The 27,496-nt window shown below is 40.6% G+C and overlaps 1 protein-coding gene across 1 annotated transcript in view; it reads left to right on the top strand.

The window, feature by feature from the left end:
• Positions 1-27,496, top strand: part of LOC140479280 (transmembrane protease serine 9-like) — a 68,499-nt gene that overhangs the window by 22,412 nt on the left and 18,591 nt on the right. Inside the window, exon 6 of the mRNA XM_072573246.1 lies at positions 1,009-1,021. Within this exon, the coding sequence (XP_072429347.1) occupies positions 1,009-1,021 (13 nt within the window). The remainder of the gene's footprint in view (positions 1-1,008; positions 1,022-27,496) is intronic.

Below are 27,496 nucleotides of genomic sequence, written 5' to 3'. Positions count from 1 at the left end.
ATCTCTGAAGAGGAAGAGTCAGGAACCTCAGAGGAAGCATCATCAAAGCTTTCCTCACCAACTTTCAAGGCACATATTCATTCACCTTGGTGGGTGATTTGCCCAGAGTAGGCTTGGGATCAGCATTGGTCAAGTGCTCAGTTGAGCTTGAAGAAGAGCCAGTCCGAAGGAAATTCAAGGCTATTGTGATCTTTCACCTCACAGCCATAATGCTTCCTCCCTTGCCAAGCAGCTGCCTGAAAGGACATGGCAGAGTAACTGTTGAAGACGCCTGTGGCACTGCTTCTCACCCATTTCCTAGTAGTTCCAATCCATTATTTCTCAATGGGTTAGTTCACACAGTTGCAGGGCCCAAGGCTCTTGTCTCTTATTCTGCTTGCCCCTTCTTCTCATTTTGGTTCTTACCAAACTAAGCCAGCCACTCTGTTAGGTTAATCAGGTGTGGCATGTGAGCATTTATCTATGAAGAAATATCAGGCACGAAATGAAAAATTTCCATTTGAGGTTTTGATATAGACAGTCTAAACTTGGGACCTTTATCAGGCTGCTCATGTGTTTGGGAAAAACTTGCTCTACAGTCACTTCAACGTGGTGAGCAGCAACCTTGGTGGCCACGACTGGTGTTTCCATGGTGTGTTTAAACTATATGCCTCTGTTATCTTTCTTTTGCTTTTCATATATGTGGTGATTTTTGCCTTGTGATTATCCCCTTAAGGCAACCCTGCAATATGTACTCTATATTCTGGTATAATCACCATTTTGTGAACTTTCACATGCACAGGCCTCCTAATTGTCCTGTAGCTTCAATGAGCTATAAGCCTCCCCAGCACCATCAGCACTAATGGTGCTTGTTAGATGCTCTATTGTCAAACGTTAGTGTATATTGGTATCTGCTTGGGAGGTAACTGTTTACAGCATTAAGACTTTGGTGGGCAGTGACCGAATCCTTGTTGCGCAAATGACAAAACCAATTGCACAAGCCAGTCTGTTTTTTCACTTCTTGTTTAGGTTGCCTTAGCGGGTGTGTTTTTTTCTAACATGCAAACAGATTGATGGCCCTTCCCTCTTGCTCTGCACAGTCAAAGTGAGTCCATTATCTTGGAAAATGTTACCAGAAAACATTGTTGTTGCGAATTTCTCCTTCAGATCTTTCACCCTTTAAACTTCAGAATAGACTTGCTTCCCCAGTACTTTTGATGGCCTTCTCCTTTTGTCTCTTGACCTCAATACTTCTTCAACCTCTCCTTTGGCAATGGGCCCTTTCACTATCTCCCTGGATATTCCTGCTCATCCCCATGATCTCACTCCTATGAGATTCCTACAGCCAGCCTCATCTCTATAACCTCCCTATTCAGTTGCATGATTCTTTCCTCTCCGCAGCAATTTAGTTAAATGCTTTGTGTTCCTCTCCTTAATGTTCAATTCCCACCCTTTGTGGCACCAATTCCCATATGACTGTTACTCTCCCCCTTTGAATCAAAGTTTGCTCCTTTTATTGCCTAGGATCCCTCCGGTGCTCCCAAAAACAAGTCCTACTAGCCAACATTTCTACCTAATCTTTAAGTTAAAGCCCCTTTAAATATATTCCCTTTATAGGATGATCCCCCTTCTATGTAGAGGCCCCTTTTAAGCTGCATCCATTTGCATGGTACTGGGCAGGGGTGCTGAGCTGTGTGGCTGCTTGGCCTGGCTTGGCCCGATAATGGGTCCAGTCTACCTTCAGCCTTAACTGTAAAAATTTAACTACATTGGCCACATGGCCGATTCTCATGAGCTGGTTAACAGGGAGTGTCCTCCACCTTCAAACTCTAAGCATATGTGCGAATAAACAACTTGTTGATGAATGTGATGTAACAGAAGAAGTTGGTATTCACCGAGGTTTGGAGAATGCTGTCAACGCTGTCAGTCAAATGCCTCATAGAAATAACCTGGTTTGTGAACTCAAATGCTTCGGGTTTCTGAAGTTGCAGCTGAAAATGTAATTTCAGTCTGCTGAAGCGTTACTAGTGCACATGTCCCGCTAACCAGTACAAACTCGGTTCCAGACCATGAATTAAATTCCACTGTCGGCCTTTCTAAATGTATTAGCTGGGCACAGAGAATTCTGTCCTGTGTGAGTGACTCTAGAAATGCCTGTTGCCAGTGCAATGAAGAAGTTAAATAAAATTACATACAAGCAAAATGCCGTTTCACACAATCACAGAATTGGTATGGCACATTCAGCCATTCAGCCCATTGGGACTGCACCAACTTTATAACTTAGTGCCTTTTCCCCCATAGCCTTGCACACCATTTTTATCCAAACAATCCAATATTTTCTTAAATGCCTCAATCTAACCTAATTCCACCAAACGTTCTATACCCTCTCACATCACCCTTACTTTGTTTCCATATCCCTTTAAATCAATGTCCTTTTGCATTTTCTTCTTTCCTTAAAATGTCTTTAATTTTCGACCTTTGATTATTTTAAAATTCTAAAGAGTCAGCAGCTCTTTCCTCCCCCAGAGAATATGTATTGTTTATATATTTTCCATTATCACCCATCTAAACAGCTGCATGAAAATTATCGGAAGCCAGGAAGTGGCACCTCATTCAAAACCTTATATGATGTCTATCCAGCTTGAAAAGAAAACTTTTGTCGAGAAACTTTAATTAAAACTAGTTGGTGCTGATGGCCGTGCACTGCCAAGCGTAAGTTACAACACTGTTTCTTTTTTTGAAAAGCAAGCGGGCCGTGGCAATAATATTACAAGCTACATTCTAATGATATGTCTAAGCTAAAGGACAGGAGAAGTCCCATTGATTCTCTGGGATTATCCCATCACATAATGATATGCACAAACCATCAACCACTCCTCTCTACTTTCAATCTTGGGAGCAGGAGGAAATTCTCACCAAAAACCTTAACCAGTTTAGAAAAAGTCTGAGCAGTATCTGCTGACAAGTGCAATGAGGATATCTCCAAAATAGTGCAAAAGCAACTCCATTTATAAATACCCTGAATGAAAGAAAATATCCTAAAATACTTCACAGGAGCATCATAAAGTAAAATTTAATATTGAGGGACATATCTTAACCCAAGGTCAGCTTTTTTTTATTCGCTCATGGGACGTTGGCATCACTGGGTTGACCAGCATTTATTCCCATCCCTAACTGCCCCTGAGAAGGTGTTGACTTGTCCTTAACTCAGACGATAGGTAGGCTGGATGGTGCATGTTAAATGAGTAGACCAAGATTAACAGACAGCAGTTCCAGAGCTTAGGGCCAAACAGCTGAAGGCATGGTCCCCAATAATGGAACATAATAAAACTGGGGATACTGAACGGGCCTGAATTAGATAAGCAGGTTTCTCAGACGATTTTGGGGCTGGAGAAGATTACTGAAATAGAGAGCAGTTAGATCTTGAAGGGACTTGACAAACAAGAATGACTATTTTAATGTCAATGGATCGCTTGACTGACCAACAAGCATGAGGTGATGAATAAATGGGAATTGGTGTGAATGAGGACTCAGACAGCAGGCCTTATGTTCATGAAAGGTATAATGTAGGACTGGAGATTTGATGAGTAGGGCATCAAAATAGTCAATGCTGGTGGTAATAAGGAACAGCTTAATGTTTCTGTCATAGATGAACTGAGACAGTGGTGAATTCAGGCAGTGTTCTGGAGATGCAAGTAAGTGGTTTTAGCAGCTGTAAGGTCACTTCATGTGACACCAAGGAGAAGGATAGCACCAGTGCTTCAGGTAAACCCATGAATTTGAAAGAGATTACCAGTAAATGTAACCTTGAGGAATTATAGACAGACCGAATGCATAATCTCAGGTGAAGAGTAGAACAGATGGACATGGGAGCAGTTTCGGTAATTGTATCAATATTGTTCTTAAAACTTCAATCATGAAAATACTTGTAAATGTTCTTTAGAAAGATCACTTTTATAGGCACATGAGTACTTATTTCTAGAATTGGCTGTGAGACATCCTCAAAATTTCTAATTTAAAGATGCTTGGTTCAATGGAGCAAAACAGCTCAGCAGGTCTGGCAGCATCAGTGGAGAGAAATCAGAATTAACATTTCAGGTTGACTGACCCTTCCTCAAAACTGTTTCCCTGGAGTAGGATTTTAAATCCTTAGTTTGCCAGTGCTACTGTTCTTCAACTAACCCATCAGAAATTGATGAAGAAGTAAAGTGTAGCTGATGGTTGAGATTGCTTTATGAAATTGTCTATGCTTTGTCGGTATTAAATTATGGTTAAAGGATCTTGCCACCAACCATCCACGCCTGCAGCAATGCCTTAAGTTTCAAACTCTCCTTCTTGCTAATGAAATTTTGTCCAGCCCTTTGTAACCTCTTCAGTCCTACAAATGTGTGAGATCTTTGCTTCCCTCCAATTCTGGCTTCTAGCATCATCTCTGCTCTATCATTGACAGCCATGCCTTCAACTGTTCAAGAATCCCCTCACAAAACACCTCATCATTTCTATTCTCCTTCAACATGTGCCTTAAAGCACAAGTCTGTCGCCAAGCTTTTGGCCAACCTTTCTAATGTCCCACTGCATTAGTGACTACATTTGATTAGATTACTTACAGTGTGGAAACAGGCCCTTCGGCCCAACAAGTCCACACCGACCATCCAAAGAGCAACCCACCCAGACCCATTCCCCTACATTATCCCTTCACCTAACACTACGGGCAATTTAGCATGGCCAATACACCTAACCTGCACATCTTTGGACTGTGAGAGGAAACCAGAGCACCCGGAGGAAACCTATGCAGACACTAGGAGAATGTGCAAACTTCACACAGACAGTTGCCCGAGACGGGCATTGAACTCAGGTCTCTGGTGCTGTGAGGCAACAGTGCTAACCACTGTGCCACCGTGCCACCCCACTATTTGTTTCATAAATAAAAATGTGAACTGCCTAGGGAACCTCTACTAATGAAGGAGCAGCACTCTGAAAGCTAGTGCTTCCAAATAAACATGTTGGACTAGAACCTGGTGTTGTGTGATTTTTAACTTTGTCCACCCCAGTCCAAAACTGGCTTGTCCAAATCATGGTTTGTTCAGAACTGCACTTGTACATATTCTTCAATAACCTTACGCAATCGAGAAAACTATTGTGGAATAGTTTAGATTTGATTCCATTACATCTATACTACACAATAAAGTGAACAATTAAAACAGACTCACATATGAGAAGAAATTTTTACGCTGCATAATCTGTAAGGAGCATGTCCAATGTGAGGGAGGACTATGCTGAAGTGAGACAATACGGAGTGAGTGAGTCTGAGCTGCAGACCTCGGGCCACATTGGGGAAGGGGGTAGTTATCTGGCCAGATTGTTTCAGGCAGACAGAAGGGATAGAATCAGGGACAGAATTGCATGCCTGCTAGTGAGACAGATATAACAATCCAGGAGGTTGCACTCAAGAGCTGTGTGAATGCAAGTTGGGACTACAGGGAGAAGGGGCAAACTGATAATGACACTGCGATGCAGGAAGCAATTCAGTGGAGGAAGGAAATAGGAATATCATTGTGGTAGGGGTCTGTTCGATTAGGTGGACAGATATTTTTCTCTGCAACTGTAAATGAAAGTCCTTAAGACTATGTTGCTTGCATTGTGCCAGGGCTAAGGACATCTACCATGGAGCTGGAGATGAAATTGGAGTCAGAGGGAGGGATCCAGTTGTCACTGTCTCCATTACTAATAACAAAGTTGATAGGACTAGAAAGGAGGTTTTGATGAAAGAATTTGAGTAGTTTAGAGCAAAATCAAAAAGCTGAACATCCAAGTTCTGGATTACTACCTGAGCCACAGGAAAACTTGCAGAGGGTAAACAAGGTCAAGGAGTTAAATGGTTCTAAGATTGGTGTGGTGGAATGGCTTTCAGTTTGTGGGACACTGGCACCATCAGTACTGGGGTAGAAGAGAGCTGTTCTGGTGGGATGGACTTCATTTGATCATGCTTGGACCACTGTCCGGGGAGTGGAAAAACTAGAGCAGTAGAGACGGCTTTAAACTAATTAAAGGGGGAGAAAGGTTTGGATAGGGGAAACAGAATCTTGCAAAGCTAGAGGATATGTTAGCATTACTGGGCCGCCAGCCGGGTCAACATTTATTGCCTATCCTTTGTTGCCCTTAGAAGGTGTTGGTGAGCTGACTTCTTGAACTGCTGCAGTTCATTTGCTCTAGATTCACAATGATATTAAGGAGGGAATTCTAGTGACACTGAAGGAGTGATGATATATTCAAAGTTAGGATGGTGAGTGGCTTGAAGGAGAACTTGCAGATGGCGATGGTCCCATGTATCTGCCATTCTTGTCTACCTGGGTGGAAGTGGTTGTAGGTTTGGAACGGTCTATCTAAGCAGCCTTGATGAATTTCTGAAGTGCATTTTCTCTGCTGCTACTGAGAATAGGTGCATTTTTTATGCATTTAGATTGCAATATTTTCACATCTCGTTATTGCATTATTCAACAGAGCAAGGATTCAAAATTCACCACAAGCATATATTAGATCAGTGAGCAATAACTCACATAGAGACATGTTAGAAAGGTACAAGTGTGCACAAGTTTCCTTTGCCTGTAGTTTGAACAAAGGTATTAATCCAAGTAAATTCATGCAATAAACAGAGGGCAAAACACTTACAAAGGAATGTAATTAATATTTAACTATTAATAATTTACAATGTAATTTCCACTCAAATGAAAATGACAACAATTAATCTTCATAAGTGTCTTTGATACTGTTTGATTCAGTCATCCATCTTCCAGTACCATCTGATTGCAGAAAATGTTATTAAAAATAACTTATCTGATATTTTTGTAGCTTTTACAATGAAATCAGTCCACTGAAAAAGATTCATGCTGTTCTTGGGCTTCACTCACTTTCAAAAGAAGCAAAGAAACAACAAGTATTCACTGTCAAAAGGATGATCCTGCACAGCTTGCACAACTCAAAATTGTATAAAAATGACATCATGCTTCTTCAGGTAAAAATGTTTTTGCAACATATTTCTCATTGTAAAGACCAGAAATTATGTAAGCACAGTCTGGGACAGGGGACCATCCCTGCACCCCAACTTGCGGCCCACCAGCTGGAGAAAGTGAGGACTGCAGATGCTGGAGATCACAGTCGAAAAGTATGGTGCTAGGAAAGCACAGGCAGCATCCAAAAAGCAGGAGAATCAACATTTCACACATAAGCCCTTCATCAGGCCAAGCGTAAATAAGATGGGTGGCATGGTGGCTAAGTGGTTAGCATTGCTGTCTCACAGCGCCAGGGACCCAGGTTTGATTCCATCTTAGGGCAAATGGGTGAAATGTGCACATTCTCGCTGTGTCTGCATGGTTTCTTCCAGATGCTCTGGTTTTCTCTCACAGTCACAAGGATGTGTAGGCTAGGCATATTGGCCACACTAAATTGTTCCATAATGTCTAGGGATATGAAGGCTAGGTGGATTAGCCATGGGAAATGCAGGATTACAGGGGTAGGGTAGGGGGGTGGGCTGAGATCCTCTTCGGGCAAGGGGTTGAATGGCTTGCTTCCACCCTGTAAGAATTCTAAGGCTGTGAGCTTGAATATCCTAAAGCAGCCGGCCCATGAAAAGCTGTTGAATTTCTGGTGTGACCTTCAATAGCCTCAGACCGGTCATTGAATGGGAAGTGGATGTTGAGAAGTGGCTAGGATAAAAAGATAAGGAACATTTATGTAAGAGAGGAAACAAGGTCATTCAGGAATTTGTAGGGATATGGGGTGAGCATGGTTAACAGCAGCTCCAGGAGATCCAGGAGATATATTTCTGTTGCTCCTGCTTGCTCACTCTAGGAAGTATCTTTAATAAATGTAACTTTTTTTCTGGAAATCTGGTGCAGCCTATTTAAGGATCAGGGTGCCAGGAGTCTTGGCTTTCCTGAATAGAGGCAGACTGGTAATGATGTACATTCAGGGCTATGCAAGTTGTTTCTTAAACTTAGGAGAAAGTGAGGACTGCAGATGCTGGAGTTTCAGCATTTCTCAAACTTAGCCTACATTTTGTTTCAGGAACATGGTTTGGATGTCAATTTTGTAGAATCCCTACGGTGTGGAAACAGGCCATTCGGCCCAACGAATCCACACTGAGCCTCTGAAAAGCATCTCACCTAGACGCATCCCCTACATTATCTCCATAGCCCTGCATTTCCCATGTCTAAGGCACCCACCCTACATATCCCTGGACACTATGGATAAATTAGCACGGCCAATCCATCTAACCTGCTTATCTTTGGCCTGTGCAAGGAAACCGAAGAACCGGGTGGAAACCCACGCAGACACAGGGAGAATGTGTAAACTCCACACAGACAGTCTCTCAAGGCTGGAATTAAGCCTAGATCTGTGAGACAGCAGTGCTAACCACTGAGTCATCGTGCCGCCCAATGTCTTTGCTTATGCCAATATATATTATTTATATAAATGATTTGGAAGTGAACATAGGAGGTATGGTTAGTAAGTTTGCAGATGATAGTATGGAAAACAAAGAACATGAAAGCATGGGAAGGGTTAAAGCATGAAGACCACTGGCAGTCTGTGGTCTGTGGAAGGCAGGATGGGATAAGCATAGCTCTTACACCATTTAGCAAAGTAAGGTTAAGGCTGAAAGGTCACTATGGCGAGATGAGATAACACAAGTAATACAGCAAGTTTCTCTGTTAAGTGTTATTATGACAGGATTGGGATCATAAATATTTGGGACATGACATTAAAATATCTAATTAGTAGCTATTAGAGTCAGCTTGAGACAGGAGACTACTGTAATAGATGGAAAGCTAAATATCTATCATGCCTGGAATGGACGATCACTGTAGCAGAGCTGATAATAAATATCTAATCATGACATTAGGAAAATATTAAGTAGGGTCTGGAATGAAAGACCATCATTGCAAAAATTAGAACTAAATATCTAACCATGACATTAGAATAACATTAAGTAGAATGTACAAGTAAAGAGATAATGGGAACTAACATCACTGGTTTATTGTGGAGCTAGAGTGAGGTACTTTGATTAATATAGTTGATATGCTGATAAACTAACAGAAACATGATTAAAAAAATCTAAAAGTCCATGGACCCTGAGGTTCGGGGGCATTCGAGACTCTGGTTTCTCAGTGTCATGGTTTTTTTGTTTGCAAATAAAAGACTTACTTCTTGAGGAACTCTTTGCATCTCCTGGTGATTCTCTACATTTTCTACACAATATTACCAAAATTGTAGGTGTGGCAGGCAGTGAAGAAGGTTACCTCAGAGTACAATGGGATCTTGATCAGATACACAAGGAGTGGCAGATGGAGTTTAATTTAGATAAATGCTGCATTTTGGGAAGGCAAATCAGAGCTGGACTTGTACACTTAATGGTAAGGTCCTGGGGAGTGTTGCTGGACAAAGAGATCTTGGAGTGCAGGTTCATAGTTCCTTAAAAGTGGAGTCACAGTAGATAGTTTAGTGAAGAAGGCATTTGATATACTTGTCTTTATTGATCGGTGCATTGGGTATAGGAGTTGGGAGGTCATGTTGCAGCTGTACAGGACATTGGTTTGGCCACTTGTGGAATATTGCAAGCAATTCTGGTCTCCCTCCTATAGGAAGGATATTGTGAAATTAGAAAGGGTTCAGAAAACATTTATCAGGATGTTGCCAAGTTGAAGGGTTTAAGTATGGGGGAGGCTGAATAGGCTGGAGCTATTTTCCCTGGAGCATCGGAGGCTGAGGTAGAAGTAGAAGTTCATAAAATCATGAGGGCCATGGATAGGGTAAAGAGGGAAGGTCTTTTACCTGGGGTGGAGGAGTCCAAAATTAGAGGGCAGAGGTTTATGGTGAGAGGTGAAAGATATAAAAGGGACCAAGGGGAAATGTTTACTCACAGAGTTGTGTGCGTACAGAATGAGCTGCCTGAGGAAATGGTGGAGACTGGTACGATTACAACATTTAAGAGGCATCTGGATAGGTACATGAATAGGAAGGGTTTATAGGGATATGTGCCAAATGCTGGCAAATGGGACTAGATTAACATAGACTATCTGGCCGGCATGGATGAGTTGGACCGAAGTATGACTCTATAACTTTATATATAGTTGATGATAATGATTGCCTCTTGCCTGCCTGCCACACTGGAGAACCAGGTATACATTCTGAAAAACCCCTGCCTTGGTTAATCTGTATAACATTTAATTTCTTTTCTTAAAAAGAAATTGCAGAAAAACACAACACCCAGCTGCTCAGAACAGACTCAACAACTGCCTGTCTTTGCAAATACAACAGCCATCTATAGTAAACACTGTGATTAAAAACTGAATTATTTTTGAATATACTCAAATGTAATTCCAGTTCAATGGCAAAGCAACTCTGAACAAGTTTGTGAACGTCCTGAGCCCACCTAACACTGGAATAAGTTAAAATTCACACACCAGGTTATGGTCCAACAGGTTTATTTGGAAGCACTAGGTTTCAGAGCGCTGCTCCTTCATCAGGTGGTTGTGCCTGGTGATTGTTGTGTGGTGTCCATTCATATGTTGTCATAGTGTTGCTGACACGGGTAACACCATTACACATGGGGACACCTCCCATCATGTACGCAGCGAGCACTCATGTGATTCGGCCAACATGGTCTATCTCATACGCTGCAGACAAGGATGCCTGAGGTATGGTACAATGGTGAGACCGAGCAGATACTACAACAACAAATGAATGGACACCACAAAACAATCATCAGACAGGGGTGAATCCTCCCAGTCGGGCAACACTTCAGCAGTTCAGGATATTCAGCCTCAGACCCTCTGGTGACTATCCTCCAAGGCAAACTTCAGGACAGGCTACAACACAAAGTGGCTGAGCAGAGACTGATAGCAAAGTTCGATACACATGGGAATGGCCTCAATTGGGACCTTGGGTTCATGTCGCACTACAGGTGACCCACTGCAGCACACACACACACACACACACACACACACACACACACACACACACACACACACACACACACACACACGTGCCCCCATCACACTCATGCACTCACTTACCCAAGCTTGCACACACTATCACGTGCACTCAGACCCACACGCACATACACATTTAATCTGTGTGCACACATATAAGTTTGTGGGGTGAATTTGTTCTTGCTGAATTACATATTATTTTGCTCAAAAACTGCATGAATCATGTATACCTCTGTAAAGCTATGCGGAGGGTTTGTCAGTCTGACATAGCATTGGGACATGGACAGAGTTCACACCTATTGTTTAAAAAGCTGAGCTCTCTTGAGAATGCAATTTAAAAGAAGTTCTGGGATTTACATATCAAAGAACAGAAACCAGCATAGCCCAGTCAAAAAGATTAAAGTTTTAATCTAAGATCATTTACTGTATCACATCTCCATGACACTGGTCTCCTTTGGCTATAAATTCTGTGAGCATGATCTTAATCTTCGCAATCATGTGATGAAGGACCGGTGCTCCAAAAGCTAGTGCTTCAAAATAAACCTGTTGCACTACAACCTGGTGTTGCATGATTTTTGACTTTTCACCCCAGTCCAACACTGGCACCTCCAAGTCATAACACTGGAATGGATGTCAAAGATGGAGACATTGCAAAGATGTAATGTTGCAGGTTGGGGCTCACCCCAGTTACAACTGAGAAGATTTCAGACACATTGCCGCAAGTGAATGTAACTGTCATGGACAGGACGCTGTGTGCACAGTATTACACCTACCATCCTGTGATAACAGAAAGTGTACTATGTGCTGGTGATGAAAAGAGAGCAAAGGATTCTGACTCAGTAAGTATCTGGGATGTAAAAAATAACCAAAATTCTTGGTTAATAGGTAAATGTAAGTTGAGAAAATTCTGTCAAAGAACATTTTGCTGCATTGTGCAACATTAGAACAGATTTCAATAGTCCTGACTAATTACCCTATAGGGTAAATTCAGTGTTTGCATAATTTCTATTGTAAGCCACACCATGGCTTCAATGATATCAACAGTGCTTAGGTGGAAGCTGTGAGGTGGACAACGTTTAGAGGGAAGGTGCCCTGGGCTGACAGCAGCTGGCAGTTGGCTTGTAGAGCCAGGATGAACATTCCTGCTCTTTGCAAATGGACAAAATGTAAACATTTCACATTTAGGCACTATTTAGCTGTAATCATCAACATTCCCTCTAAGGGCCATTAGTAAGGCTACATAAGTTCTGGTACAAACTAGCAGAAGAAACTCTATCCATTAACATTTCCAGTAACAAAGGAAAAGTAGACATGTTCTAATTTGACTTGATGTTGGGCCCAAGTCTCAAATTGTCGAAGAGATATGTTTATTCTAACCCCAAACCCCCCACCCCACCCTGACCCCTCTGAATTTCCTCATGCTTGCAGGAGTCTAAGGCTCTGTTAAAGTGACAATGCAAAAGTAAGCAGCGAGGGGTAGCTTTGAGTGTCTCAAAACTGAAATCACCTCTTTATTGCTACCTTTGCGTCTGGAGCCATGACTCACCTTCTCTCAGCCGAGTATAAATACCTCCCTATTTCTCCTTTTGTTTAGTTTTGACAAAGGGTCAGTTAGACTAAAAACGTCAGCTCTTTTCTCTCCTTACAGATGCTGCTAGACCTGCTGAGATTTTCCAGCATTTTCTCTTTTGGTTTAAGTCTATAGCTACAACATCATTCTGGAAGAAGTTCCTATCCTGTCTCACATCACATTTCATATTGTTTAAAAAGTAATTGCAATGTCTGAACAGAACAATTAGGATTTATTATTTTAGTTAGTAAAGTAGGTTTGTTGCTTATAACCAATGCATCTTGTGCAATTCAACAGGTTACTTACTATTGAGTTGATGTATACATTGCAACTTCTGAGGAGCTTGCTTGAACTCAAATCTAGATGTTGAAATGAGCTGAAGTGGGCTCAGCTGAAGCTCACACTGATGGTTCCACCAGGACCCATCATTTGGAACCTTTGGTCTAATTGCCCAGAAGATGCAATACTTCTAATGTTTTTTTTTGAGCTGCTGCTAGCCAGTATAGATCCTCCTCACAATCTACCTGAAAGCAACAAGCGTGTTAAGACATTCTCATTCCTTTATCACCCCAGCTCTTCTCCCTTCCAGCTCACTGATGTTAAAAGCAGTATTTTATGAAAAGGGAAGGCCACTGAATAGTGTTGTTTCTAACATTGGCACAACAAAGAAACTCAGATGAACCAGGTGTATGGGGCCTTATGAAAGAAACCCTTCGAATAGCAAGACAAGATGAGGTGTTTGAGGTTCATGTTGGGATGTGAAAGCCATAGAGGTCATTGGTACTTGTTGGGGGGCAAGTGGCAGAGAAGCCATGAGATGCAGGTCGTTGGAAGTGGTAGAGTAACCTGATACAAAATACTTATACCAACATACCTAACATCAGAGGTTTCAGTTTTTATTTAGGTTCTGCTATGAGCAATGAAATACAAAAAAATGTTTCAATAAACATTGACTTGTTGTTGTTTAACCTCCCCTACATTTTGGATGAAATTGAGATCTAATTATGCCCTTCTTCTCACTGATGAGAATTTATGGCTGTGAAATCCATATCCAATTTTCAATTTCTTGTTGTTTCTCTTTACAATCTCAAAAAAATAAGCAAGTTCTAACTGGTACTGACAACCGCCTGATGAAGAAGCAACACTCCGAAAACTAGTGCTTCCAAATAAGGCCTTCCAGTTTCAGAATAACAGATTTTGTTTGGTGTTTCAGGGGGACTCAGGTGGACCACTAATATGTAAGAATAAGTTCCGAGGAATTGTGTCTTACAGGAAAAAATGTGGACTTGCCAAAAAGCCTGGATTTATACAAGGCTCACAAAGGAGTACATTGAATGGATTCAGGAAATAACAACTTGAACCTTATAAAATGTTTAGGCTATAATGAATTTTATGTCTTATTTTTACCTTCTATGGGTCAATGTAGTTTGCGTAGCAAATAAATTGGCAATTACTTTTGTGAATTTCCATTTATTGAGATTACTTGAAATTAATGTGCTGTAACTAAATTCAAAATAGGAGTCTGTACATATTTATCCCGCAATCAAATTATGAAATAGAATTTATAGTGTTCACATGCATGTGTCAGAAAAATGGAGAATAATCACATGCATGTTGTTGAATTGGCAAACATGTGCAGGTACTTTGTTTAAGTAACAAAATAAAATTTATCCCGTCCAGAATAAATATTCAGCTCTTCTATGTTTCAATAAATAAACAATCATATCCTGTGTTCTATGGATTTCAAGTATCAGCTTATCAGAGTCAGTTGTAAACTCATCTTTGATGTGCAGTCAAACTCTGCTCCAAGACCTGAGACAACAAGGTAATATAGTGCTGAAGAAGTTCAGTGCTGTAGGAGGTATCATTTTTACAAAAATACAAAATTGATAAACAGACTACGACTAGCTGGTGTATCAAGTCTGCTCCACACTCCTGATGGTTGAAATGTTGTGGCCAAACACTTCCTAACCCTCTGCACAGACAGTAAGAGGCCAGTAAGGGAAAAGAAAAGCTACTTGGAAACATTCTTTATGCTTGTTGAGGATGTCACATCACAAAATAGAATTGTAGTATGATAATAGCACAGAAAGAGTTTATTGGGTTTATGCCAATTGCCTGTGTTAGGGTTTTGCTGGGATGATTGTGCTCATTATCAACTCCACTAATCCATGAGAAATCCTGAAAGTAGAAATATCTAACTGAATCAATGAGATGGTTAGATTGCATTACGTTTGCATTGCTACTATCACAAAAAAGAGACTCCTACCAGGTTTCACCCACACGTCTTAAACATGTGGCAAAATGGGACATTAACGACGACTGTGTAAAATGAAACTGTACCCCCTTTAAAGCCAAGCATACACATATTCGCACACAGTCAGGAAGATTCAGGCTATGCATTTCTACTCAGAGATTGTGGGTGGGAAAAACAAAACCTTGTGCATCAAGACTCCAAACCACAAGAGTGCAATGACTTTCACACAGTTCATTCCATTTCCATTGATGAGATCACATTGCTGTCAGCCTCAGAGTGATGCATGACCATCCATTGGGTAGTCAGGTCGTTCATTGAGTTAACAGTTCAGTTTTCAGTGCACTACGTATTACTCACACAGAGAAAGGTAGAGAAGAAGCCTCAGAAACAACTGTGCTAACATTAAAATAAGGGCAATTACAGATGTATGAGGGCAGAGCTGGCTGAGCAAACTGGGAAAGGAGTTGAGCAGCAAAGACTGTAGAGGAGTAATGATAGACATTTAAGAAAATAATTCAGGGCTCATAGCAAAGATATGTCCCAGTGAGGAAGAAGGATTCTTGGAAGGGAGAATTCAACCGTGGTGAACCAGGGAGGTTAAGACAGCATCAGATTGAAGTAAAAAAAACTTGATGATGTGATAAAATTAGTGGTCAGCTGGAGGATTGGGAAAATTTTGAAAACTAATGAAAACTAATCTGAAAAATTAAGTAAGAGGGAGAAAATAAATTTTGAGGGTAAATTTGCAAGTGATATCAAGATGGACACCAAGAGTGTCTTTAAATATACAAAAATGAAGAGGAATGCCACAGGCAATATTGACCCCTTACAGAATGAAACATCAGCAATAACTGCTGAAAGCTAACTAAAAATCCTGAATCTGTGAAAGCTTGACCACAAACACTCAGGTTGCTTCTATTGTTCCAATTTTTAAAAAATGCCTCCCAAATTGTTTATCTTCTCACAGCTGGAGGGCATAGGTTTAGGGTGACTGGGGAAAGATTTAAAAGGGACCTTACAGGCAACCTTTTCACACGGAGGGTGGTCCATGTATGGAATGAGCTGCCAGAGGAAGTAGTGGAGGCTGGTACAATTGCAACATTTAAAAAGGCATCTGGATAGGTATATGAATAGGAAGGGCTTAGAGAGATATGGGCCAAGTGCTGGCAAATAGGACTAGATTAGGTTAGGATATCTGGTCAGAGCGGACGAGTTGGACCGAAGGGTCTGATTCCATGCTGTAACTCTCAATGACTGTATGATTGCTCATCAGATGTCCCCACATCTCTCTCCTAAAAGAAACCAGAAAAAAAACACCCCTTTTTTTTGCCCCTAAGAAAAGCACCACCAGTATGCAAAGATAGTTCATTTTTTAAAATTCTTCATCCTACACCACACTCCAATATATATAGATTACATTGATTCTAAGCATGCAAACACTCACTACTACAGTCTATTTCCGTCCATTTCTTTTCAAAGCCTTTTTCATCAAAGTCACAACAATGCATTGGCAATTACTTTCTCTCGTCCTGCCACGTGTATAATTTTCAAATTGAATGGCTGCTATTATAAGCTCCACCTAAACAGTCTGGAATGTTTGCCCTTAAATTTCTCCAAAATCTTTAAGGGGTTATGTTCAGTGTATAAACTGTCTCAGACACATTACTGGAAATATAAAAGTTGGAATGTGTAATACCTACACCAAGCATAAGGTTTCCTTTTCAATCATGGAATATTTCCATCGATGATGATTCAATTTTCTGGAGAAAATTACCCAGAAGGTCTTTCTATCTTCTTTTTCTCTTCTTGGTACAGCACCAACACCCATACCACTCATGTATAGTCACCCTGAATGCCTTTGCGTAATTAGGTGGGGCTAGCACTAGTGCAGTGGTTAACACAGCTTTCAGACTGTCAAATGCCTTCTGACAGTTTGCAGTCCACTGAACTCTTCTGCACTTCTTTGATAAATCGGTCACTGGAGCAACCACACTGCTAAAATTCAGTATGAACTTCTAATCAAAACCAACCACACTGCTAAAATTCAGTATGAACTTCTAATCAAAACCACTCACTCACAGGAATTGTAGTACTGCCCTCTCCGTCGATGATTTGGAGATGCCGGTGTTGGACTAGGGTGTCCAAAGTTAAAAATCACACAACACCAGGTTACAGTCCAACAGGTTTATTTGGAAGCACTAGCTTTCGGAGCGCTGCTCCTTCAACAGGTGGTTGTGGAGAATAAGATTGTAGGACACAGAATTTATAGCAAAAGTTTACAGGGAGATGTAACTGAAATTATATTTGAAAAAGACCTAGATTGTTTGGTAAGTCTCTCATGTTTTAGAATGATGATCTTGGTTTCAGTTCTTTCATATGCAAATCCCAGAACCTTTTTTTGAAGTTACATTCTCAAGTGAACTTTAACAATAGGTGCCACATCGGCTCAGATAATGCATTGAAGGTGTAACATGCGTGTGTGAGGCTGTCTGTGCCCCAATGTTCAGACTGATTCTATTTCTTAAAAAAGGAATTTACAGAATCTTACATGGATCCTTGCAGTTTTTGAGCAAGTACAAATTCCCTCCACAAATTTATATGTCTGTGTGTGTATGTGGGTATGTGTGAGTTGGGGGCTATGAATGTCAGTGAAAGAGTGCGTGCATGTGTATGTGTGAGAGTGTGAGTGTAGATGGGTATAAGTCTGCGAGAGGGTGCGTGTGTAGGTGTAAGTATGGGTGTGCATGTGTGAGCGTATAAGAGAGAGCTTGTGTCTGCGTGAGTGTATGGGTCTGTGGGAGTGAGAGAGTGCATGTATGTGTGCAGTGAGAGTGAAAGAAAGAGAGAGTGTGTAGTGCAGTGGTTTCATCTGTATGTGACATGAACCAAAGGTCCTAGTTGATGCCATCCCTGTGGGTACCAAACTTGGCTATCAGCCTCTGCTCGGCCACTTTGCCTTGTTGCCTGTCCCGAAGTCCGCCTTGGAGGATGGTCACCCAAAGGTCCGAGGTCAAATGTCCCGCTGAAGTGTTCTCCAACTGGAAGGGAACACTCCTGTCTGTTCATTGTTGTGCAGTGTCCATTCATCCTTTGCTGTAGCCTCTGCTCGGTTTCACCAATGTACCATGCCTCAGGGCATCCTTGCCAGCAGCGTATGAGATACACCGAGTTGGCCGAATCACATGAGTACCTGCCGTGTACATAGTGGCTAGTGTCCCTACGTGTAATGGTGTTGGAAATGTCAATGGTATTGGAAGCACCTCAATAACCTTTGTTTTCACATCCCATGGGGTTATCTGTCCACGTCCAATAACATTGTCCAGGAATGTGACTTGTGCTTTTTCAAACTCACTCTTAGCCAGGTTTATCACCAAGCCCACCTCCCAAAGTCAATCAAACAATTCCAATAGAATCCAATAAATGTTCCTTCCACATGTGACTAAAAATCACTAACTCATCAAGAAGAATCGCACAATTGGTTAATCCTGAAATGATTTGATTGGCAAGGTTTTGAAATGTGGCTGGTGCATTTTCCATACCAAATGGCATGACTTCAAATTGGCACAGTCCATTCGGTGTCAAGACACCCAAAATTGTTTTCACTCCTCAAGGTAAAGGTCCTCAAAGTATCCTCTAAGTCCAACTTCTATTTCTAAGTTGCTTGTCCCACCTTTCAATATAGTCTTCCAAATGTGGCATGGGATAAGAATCAGATTTTGCAACTGCATTGACTTTGCAATCCACACATAACTGTTGTGCACCATGTGGTTTTGGCACCATTATTATGGGTGAACTCCGTTCACTGCAACTCACTTCAATTATATTGTCTTTAAACATGCGTTCAATCTCTGTTTGAACCTGTGTCAACTTTAGAGGGTTAAATCCAAATGTTGCTTAACTGGAACAGCATTTCCTATATCTACATAAGCTAGTATTTCCCAGCTTATTTCCACATAACTCCACATGCAATAGCAATAACTCTTTCAAGTCATTTTGATGTTCCTCTGGAGGGTAACTCAGTAATTTAACCCAAGTTTTGAAAACTTTCTCATTGTCCAATTTAATTTGAGGAATGTCCAGTTCAGAATCATCAAAACTTGATTCTTCACTCTATATGGTAACAAGTAACATATTATCTTTTGGCTTTCCTTCCCAAAATATTTTTTGAGCATATTCACATAACACACTTTGTGAGATTTCTTTCTGACTGGCATTATTATCAAATAATTCACCTCATTCAATTATCTTTTGATTTGCTTAGGTCCACTAAATCTTGCTTTTAAAAGATTATCTACCATTAGAAGTAACATTAATATTTTATCTCCACTTGCAAAATTGTGATTTTTTAATTTCTTGCCTGCTTCCTGTTTCATCATATGCAGTGCTACTTTTAAATGCGAGGCAAAAGTGAGGACTGCAGATACTGGAGATCAGAGTCAAGATTAGTGTGGTGCTGGAAAAGCACAGCAGGTCAGACAGCATCCAAGGAGCAGGAAAATCTACGTTTCAAGCAGGAGCCCTTCATCAGGAATGCTTTAAATCCTGTCTAGCTAACTCACCTGCTCTATTTAATCTTTCCATAAAATTTGACACATAATCCAAATATGTGGTCTCTGAACTCTGACTCACCAATTTCTCCTTAATTAATTTCAGTTGACCCCTCACCTCATGCACAAGAACTAATTAAAATTGACTGAATTTGGTAGATTCATTTGGTGCATCCCTAATTGCAAAAAGTATGAACTGAATTCCTTTACCCTAATTCTTTGTATAGTCTTAACTATAAGCTGTCAACATGGCCGTTAAGGCTTTGTACCGCTGTTCTAATGTTCTCTGCAATTCTGAATGGTACACAATGGTATTAAATTGTTTATTGCTAAATTATCCATAACTTCTTTGAATAATTTTGAAATAAAATTAGATCCTTGTTCTGATTGTATCTCTGTGGATAGCCCATATCTAGTAAAAGAATTGAGTAACTCTTCCACAATTCTTTTAGCAACAATACTGCATAATGGAATGACCTCTGGAAATCTAGTGGATACATCAATTATGGTCAGCAAATACTGATTCCCACATTTTATCTTAGGTTGTGTATCCTATGCAACCAATTAGGATTCTTGGAAAAGATTTCTGAAATGCAGTAAGAGGTACTAAGAGTACTCGTTTTATCTTTGCTTGAGGTTTACCAATTATCTGACACGTATGATAGATATATCCAGCAAAATTCAACCATATCCTTATGCAAAAATGTTTTTGCATTTTAGCTTGACTTTTCCTTATTCTCAAATGACCTCCTACTTGTAATTCATGTGCTATCCACACCACCTCCTGTCTATAATATGACTTGATACAATCAGTAGTACAACTTGATGAACATCTGCCCATTTCTCATCTTGTGGGAGGTGAGTCAAAGCTGGAGCCCAGAGCAAAGAGCTATCCTGGCATGGTTCATTGGCAAGCACCAAATCCAGTATGGCCTCTTCTCTATTTGGCCTATGTACAAATTGAGTCAAAAATCCTTTCTGGAAACACCTGACAAAAACTGCTCCATTCATACTTTTTGAACTAAAGAGGTTCAAATCAATATTAGGGAAGTTGAAGTCACCCATGACAATTACCCTGTATCTTTCCAAAATCTGCCTCCCAATCTGCTCCTCCGTGTCTCTGTTGCTATTGAGGGGATCTGCAGAAAACTCCCAATAAAGTGACTGCTCCTTTCCTGTTTCGGACTTCCACCCATAATGAATCAGGAGACAAACCCTCCTTAACGACCTCTCTCTCTGCTGCTGTGATACTATTCTGGATTAGTGGTGCTGGAAGAACACAGCAGTTCAGGCAGTATCCAACGAGCAGCTATGATACTATCCCTGATTAGCAATGCCACTCTTTTACCACCTCTTTGTACCTCCCTACCCCATTCCATTTGAAATATCTAAAGCCTGGAATATCCAATGACCATTCCTGCCCCTGTGGTATCCAAGTCTCTGCAATGGCCACAACATCATAGTTCCAAGTACTGCTCCATGCTCTAAATTTATCACCATAATGGTGACACTGCTCATAATGGAAAACTGCTCTTCTCACAATGAATTCCCACATATTACCACTTTTTCTGGCAATACTCTTTCTGAATTACGTATCTCCTCATCTCTCACTATCAAAGATTGACATACTCCCATATCTCTTAAAATTTTTAATTTCTTTACCTGCTCCTCCTCGCATACATGAGTAAACCTTACCCTCGCAAGTAAATTCTTTAAAGAGAGATTTGGCACATTCCTCTCAACCAATATCTGATCGGGTTGTACATTCTGGTGCAACTTTTTAACTTCCACTGTGTTTTCCTTTACCACTTCAACAAAACTCATTGGCTTATCCTGTTTCCCACATCTGTGTTCCTGACACTTTCTGTAAACCATCAACACTGCAACTTCATGCAGTGAAAACACTTGAATTTTTTTTTACTTTTCTGTTCCTGTCATGGATTTCCTTTTAACCCTCTAGTAAACATTCTTTACTATCTTCAGTGAGATTTCCTTTTCCCTTATCACCTGAGAAGCTCTTTTTTTCCCCAAATTTCTATCCCTCACAGACTGAAATTGATGTCAAAAGCCAAACGTTGATTGATGAACTAGCTCATAATCATTGGCCATTTCTGCTGCTAACCTTGCCATTTTAACTCTCTGCTCTTCCACATGAGCTCTCATTATTCAGCAAGTGAATTTTTGAACTCCTCCAAAATAATCGGCTCTTTAAGAGCATCATTTGTTTGATGTATTTTCAGTGCCTGCATCCACTTATCAAAATTACTTTGTTTGATCCTTTCAAATTCAATGTACATTTGACCAGGGTCCCTCCTTAGATTTTAGAAATATTGTCTCTAGACTTCTCGTACAAGATCATAATCACTTACAATGACTTTCTTCAACTCCTCATACTCCCCAGACACCCCCTCTGATAGTGGCGTAAATACCTCACTGGCTCTACCTACCAACTTACCGACATGGTCACCAGCCAGTTCATTTCTTTAGCCACTTCTTCAAATGAAATGTAAAAGGGTTCTACATCCTTCTCGTTGAACTTAGGCAATGTTTGGATATACTTAAACAAGATCCCCATTGGACCTTTGTTTACGATAGGTGTGCCCATCATTACTGCCCTCACTAAGCTTGCCTTCTAGCTCCGCCTCTGCTCTTTTAAGTCAACTTTTCTCTAATTGTCAACTTCTGATGTTCAAACTCTCTCTCTTTCTGCTTTTTTTCTCTCTCTTTCTCCCTAAGTCCATAAGACATAGGAGCAAAAACTAGGCCATTCAGCCCATCGAGTATGCTCTGCCATTAAATTATAGCTGATAAGTTTCTCATTTCCATCTCCTCCCCATAACCCTTGATCCACTGAGATTCAAGAACCTATCTACCTCAGTATTAAGCATACTTAATGACCTACCTCCACAGCTTTCTGTGGCAATGAATTCCTTAGATTCACCACTTTGGCTTTAGAAGTTTCTCCTTGTTTCCATTCTAAAAGTTTCCCTTTATTCTAAGTCTGTGCCTCAGGACCTAGTGTCTCCTAAAAATTGAAACATCCTCCAACATCTACTCTGTCCAGGACATTCAGTGTTCTCTCTATTTCTATTAGATACCCCCTCATCCTTCTAAACTTCGTCGAGTATAGACCCAGAGCCCACAAACATTCCTCATATGTTAAGTTTTTCATTCCTGGGACCAATCTCATGAACCTCCTCCGCTCTGGGACCAGTACATCCTTCCTGAAATAGGAGGCATTTTTCAATGTATAATTTCAGTTACATCACACTGTAAATTTTTGCTGTAAATTCTGTGCCTTACGATTGTGTCCTCCACAACCACCTGATGAAGGAGTGGTGCTCCGAAAGCTAGTGCTTCCAATTCAACCTGTTGGACTATAACCTGGTGTTGTGTGATTTTTAACTTTGTCCACCCCGGTCCAACACTGGCATCTCCAAATCATGAGCCATCTTGAGAACATAATTTAAAAGAAGTTCTGGGACTTAGATATCAAAGAACAGATGTCAGTATATCCCATTCTAAAAGATGAAAGACTTGATTTAAAATTGTTTAATGTATCACATCTCCATGACACTAGACTCCTTTGGCTATAAAGTCTGCGATCATGATCTTATTCTCCACAACCACCTGTTGAAGGAGCGGCACTCCGAAAGCTAGTGCTTCCAAATAAACCTGTTGGATGATAACCTGGCATTGTGTGATTTTTAAATTTGTCTATCCCAGTCCAACACCAGCACCTCTAATTCGTGCATTTCAACATTGAGAACATCTCACTCCATCTTTCAAGTTTTTCAGAGTGGCATGGTAAGATTCTCACTGGACAGTGGAGGGACATCACTTCACAGTAATTATTGCTTGTTAAATTCCTTGTTAATGCGACAACCTGCCTAACTGATATACAGTCTCCCAGCTTACCAAATCCGACGAACAAGCTAGACACTGGAAAAACTCAGCAAGAAAACTAGATTGCTTCACATGATTTCTATATTTGGAAAGCTGGCATAAACATCTCAGAGCATGCTCCATAGGCACCACACATATACACCCAAGCCCAGACTTTGGACCTCAGGAGAAGGCTAAGATGGGTCATTCAATTGGCATTTATGGTTTAAGATGAAAGCAAAGAATTTAGCCCTTTCTCACACACTGAACTCCTCCTGGTCTGCCCTCTCAGTGAGAATGGGGACATTTCTGGAGCCTCCATTTCCTGCTCATTGTTTATCTGTCCATCACCATTCATGACTGGATGTGGCAGGACATTCAGAGTTTAGATCTGATCAGTTGATGAGAGGATTAATTAACTTTGTCTACTGTGAGTTAATTCCACTGTTTGGCATGCAAATAGTTCTCCCACTTCTTCACCAGGCTGACATCTCATTTTTAGGCATGTTTAATGCTGATCTTGCCATGTGCTCTTGCACTCTTCATTGAACTCTTATCTTTCTCTCTAACAGGTGCCCTACAACCCAGACTGCAATGTTATCTCCATTGCTTCTATACTTATATAAGCCACTTTAAAAGGAATGAAATAAGAACAAAAATAATTGTCTCTAATAATTACTTAACTGACTGGATAAAGTAGAATAGAAGCATGTTGCTGTGGCATTCAACCAGAGTGAACAGAACTTAGAAAGAGAGTAAAATGACTCAATGTCAGAGCTTTCTGTAAATGGTAACCCTTGAGACAAATGACTCATACAAAAAAAATTGTTGTCTCTCTTGATGGAACCAGTCTGTGGTTTTTCTGGGTGAGAAAAAGGATCGTTATTTACTGAGAGTTATTTGTGAACCAGCTTTGATGCAATAAATTGTTCTTGTTGACAATGACAAATGATTATGGTCTTAGTCAATGATTTGCAGAGTCACTCCTTCCAAGACATGTCCGGATGACACATATGAGTGGAGAAACATTTCCCTTTCTTAGTGTTTTATTCATTGAAACAAAAATGAGCATATCTGCTTTTCTGTAGAAACCTGAAGATTATGATGGAATGCAACTATTTCATATCTCCATATAACCTTTTGAAATGTTTCCCTTCATTCATCACAATACATCTCACTATGCAAAGCTCACTCAGTGCTAGTGGGTCAATTCTGTCGGTTAAATTTCACAGAAGGACATCATCGTGGTGGTGCAGAAATGGGACATTCAGCCCATTCTTTTTACACTGGTTCTTTAAGCATTATGACATTGACAGTTTCCTGCCTTCTCCCAAAACCTTGCACATCATTTCTATTTAATTGATCATCTAATATTTTGAATGCTTCAGTTGACCCTGTTCCCACCACACTTCAGGCAGTGCATTCCTTTCACCTATTATTCACTGTGTTGAAAAGTAAAATTTGAGGGGGTGATTATTGCTTAGTGCCAGGTCCTTTGATTTGATTTGATTTATCATTGTCATAGATACATAGCTACAGTGAAAAGTTTTGTTTTGTGCACAGTACAGGCAGATCATATCATATAAGGTGCTTTAAGTCAATAGAACAGAGCAAAGAATACAATGTTACAGCTGCAGAGAAGGTACACAAAGAGTGAGATCAACATTACATTTAAGATGTGAGTGGTTCCTTCAGAAGTCTAACAACAGCGGGGAAGAAGTTGTTCTTGAATTTGTTGGTACGTGTGTTTAATCACATTACTTGACTGCAGCATGTTTTAAATAGAGCTGTGGTATGACTCTGCAATCTTCGTGATTGTTTCATTATCATAGAGGGAACAAAAGAGAAGTACAAAACCAGTAAAACTGAGAAACGAACAAGCTGGGCGTCTTGAAATATTCAGGAACACAAGATGAGCCAAACCTGTAGCGAAAATAGATTCTATATTAATCCACAGCTTTCTGTTGGAATTTTCATCACTTCAACAACACCTCAAGTTCAGGTTAGCTTGCTCCTAATCAAATCGACTCACCACCATTCAGACAATTAGCATTTAAATTGAGTTTCACAGAATGGTGACTGCACCACGGACGCTATTCTTTTCATCATGTCTTTGCTCTCACTCTGTAACAGGCATTCACTTCTCCCACTTCCCATTTTTAAACCCTAGACCTGCATTTCTTTGTCTTGGAAAATTCTCTCATTCAAGGATGCTTGAATTGGCATCCACAACACTCTGAATCAAACTATCCCAGATCCAAACCATTCACTGCTTAAAATAGTTTCTTCCTCATTTTGCAGTTGGGTTTTTTGCCATTCACATTTTATCAGTGTTCTCTGGCTCATAAGACTTCATACTATACTATTACATGCCTGAGAGGAAACAGGGACCAGCAAACCAAATTCAACAAGAACAAAGGCATAACCAAACCTGTGTTATCTTTTTGTGTTATAGGATAGTCAAACCAAAAATCTAGATCTTCGGTCAAGAACATATGCTCTGAGCACCAACAACATTTCACAATCTTACTAATGTATGACAAAGTCTAGTTTATTCAGCGTCATGTCAGAAAGATGCATTGCCAATGATAGATTGGGCACAGTTTGGTATTGCTGGGTGTAGAGTCAGTCAACAATGCGGTGATCAGGTATCTCAAAACAGATTGATGGTCTCATACCTCATAGGGAAATCTAAAATTGTAGATCATAAACCTGGAAAATTGGTTTCTCATCTGCAATTGACAAAGATCAGTGAAATTGGTCAGAAGTGAATTCTGAGAAGAAGAAAGTAAAGAACGACCCATTTGAACCCAGTGAGGAACCTTACACTGCTCTTCTTCAGAAAACAGAAGATCTGCTACCAGAGACAGAGAGTGCTGGCTAAGCAGTAATCTTTCAGTAATATGACTCAACATTGCAAACAAACATTTTACCAGAGAAGCAACAACAAAAGGTGAGTGAAGGTGTCCCACCTGCTCAATAATTTGATCTAGATAAACTGAGAACAATTCATGATAGCTGGATCAACATTCACAGATTCAGGATATGGTCAAGAAGAAGAAATAGCTTGCTCTAAATGTCCAGGATGGTGTTAAAAATAGGCAACCTCTTTTAATTAGAAAGCTATAGTCTGGTCCAGAAATTCAGGATACTGAGAGGAAGAAAGTACATATTTCAACAAAAAGACTGTGTTTCAAAAATGACAGTCACAAGATAAAAGGTTCCCAGTTTATGTTATGGGGTAACCACCTGAGTTTATTAGGAAGTGTTCCTCCAAGAGAGAAATTCACGAGATGAAATATTCTCTAAATAAAGCAATGGATATACAGCAAGGTCTATGAAGACTTCTGAGAGAATAAAGATCTTCCTGCAGAGAAATAATCCACAGCTCTGAACCAGATTCAACAATCTTCAAGTAAGTGACATACCATCCTTCTCAGTTTGAAGAGACTGTGTGCTGTGTGTCCATGTTAATTGTTCTTGTGAACACAAAAGTTTGGAAAGATAGGTAGTGATAAATGTAATGTAAGCTACATGTAATATTGGAATTCCCATTCTAATGGCATTGTGGGTCAGCCCACAGCAAATGGACTTAGCAGCTCAAGAACTTTTTCAAAGACAAATAGGGATGGGCAATAAATACTGGCCAGTAACTCCCACCTCTAACAAATAAAAAAAAGAGATACATATATATTGAAGAGATTTAGTGAAAGGTAATTCTGAAGATATAATGTTCATTTGCATTGCCTCCACCTATTCTACTAGGCAAACGTGAGGACTGCAGATGCTGGAGACCAGAGTTTAGACCAGAGTGGTGCTGGAAAAGAACACCAGGTCAGGCAGCATCCGAGGTGCAGGAAAAATCGATGTTTCGGGCAAAAGCCCTTCATCAGGAATAGAGGCAGGAAGACTCCAGGGTGGAGAGACAAATGGGCGGGGTGGGGCTGGGGGGGAAGGTAGCAAAGAGTATAATAGGCGAATGGAGGTGGGGATGGAGGTGATAGGTCAGAAGGGAGGCTGGAGTGGATAGGTGGGAAGGGAGATTAGCAGGTAGAACAGGTCATGGGGATGGTGCTGAGCTGGAAGGTTGGAACTGAGGTAAGGTGGGGGGAGGGGAAATGAGGAAACTGGTGAAGTCCACATTGATGCCCCGGGCTTCAACCCCAGGGTATCAATGTGGACTTCACCTGTCCTATCTGTCCTAATTGTAGGAGTTGGGAGATCGTGGTGCAGCTGTACAGGACATTGGTTAGGCCATTTTTGAATATTG

The sequence above is a fragment of the Chiloscyllium punctatum genome, chromosome 1, assembly GCF_047496795.1.
Source record: "Chiloscyllium punctatum isolate Juve2018m chromosome 1, sChiPun1.3, whole genome shotgun sequence".
Classification (NCBI taxonomy): domain Eukaryota; kingdom Metazoa; phylum Chordata; class Chondrichthyes; order Orectolobiformes; family Hemiscylliidae; genus Chiloscyllium; species Chiloscyllium punctatum.
Note: the sequence above shows the minus strand (reverse complement) of the source record. Positions and strands in the feature narration are given on the sequence as shown.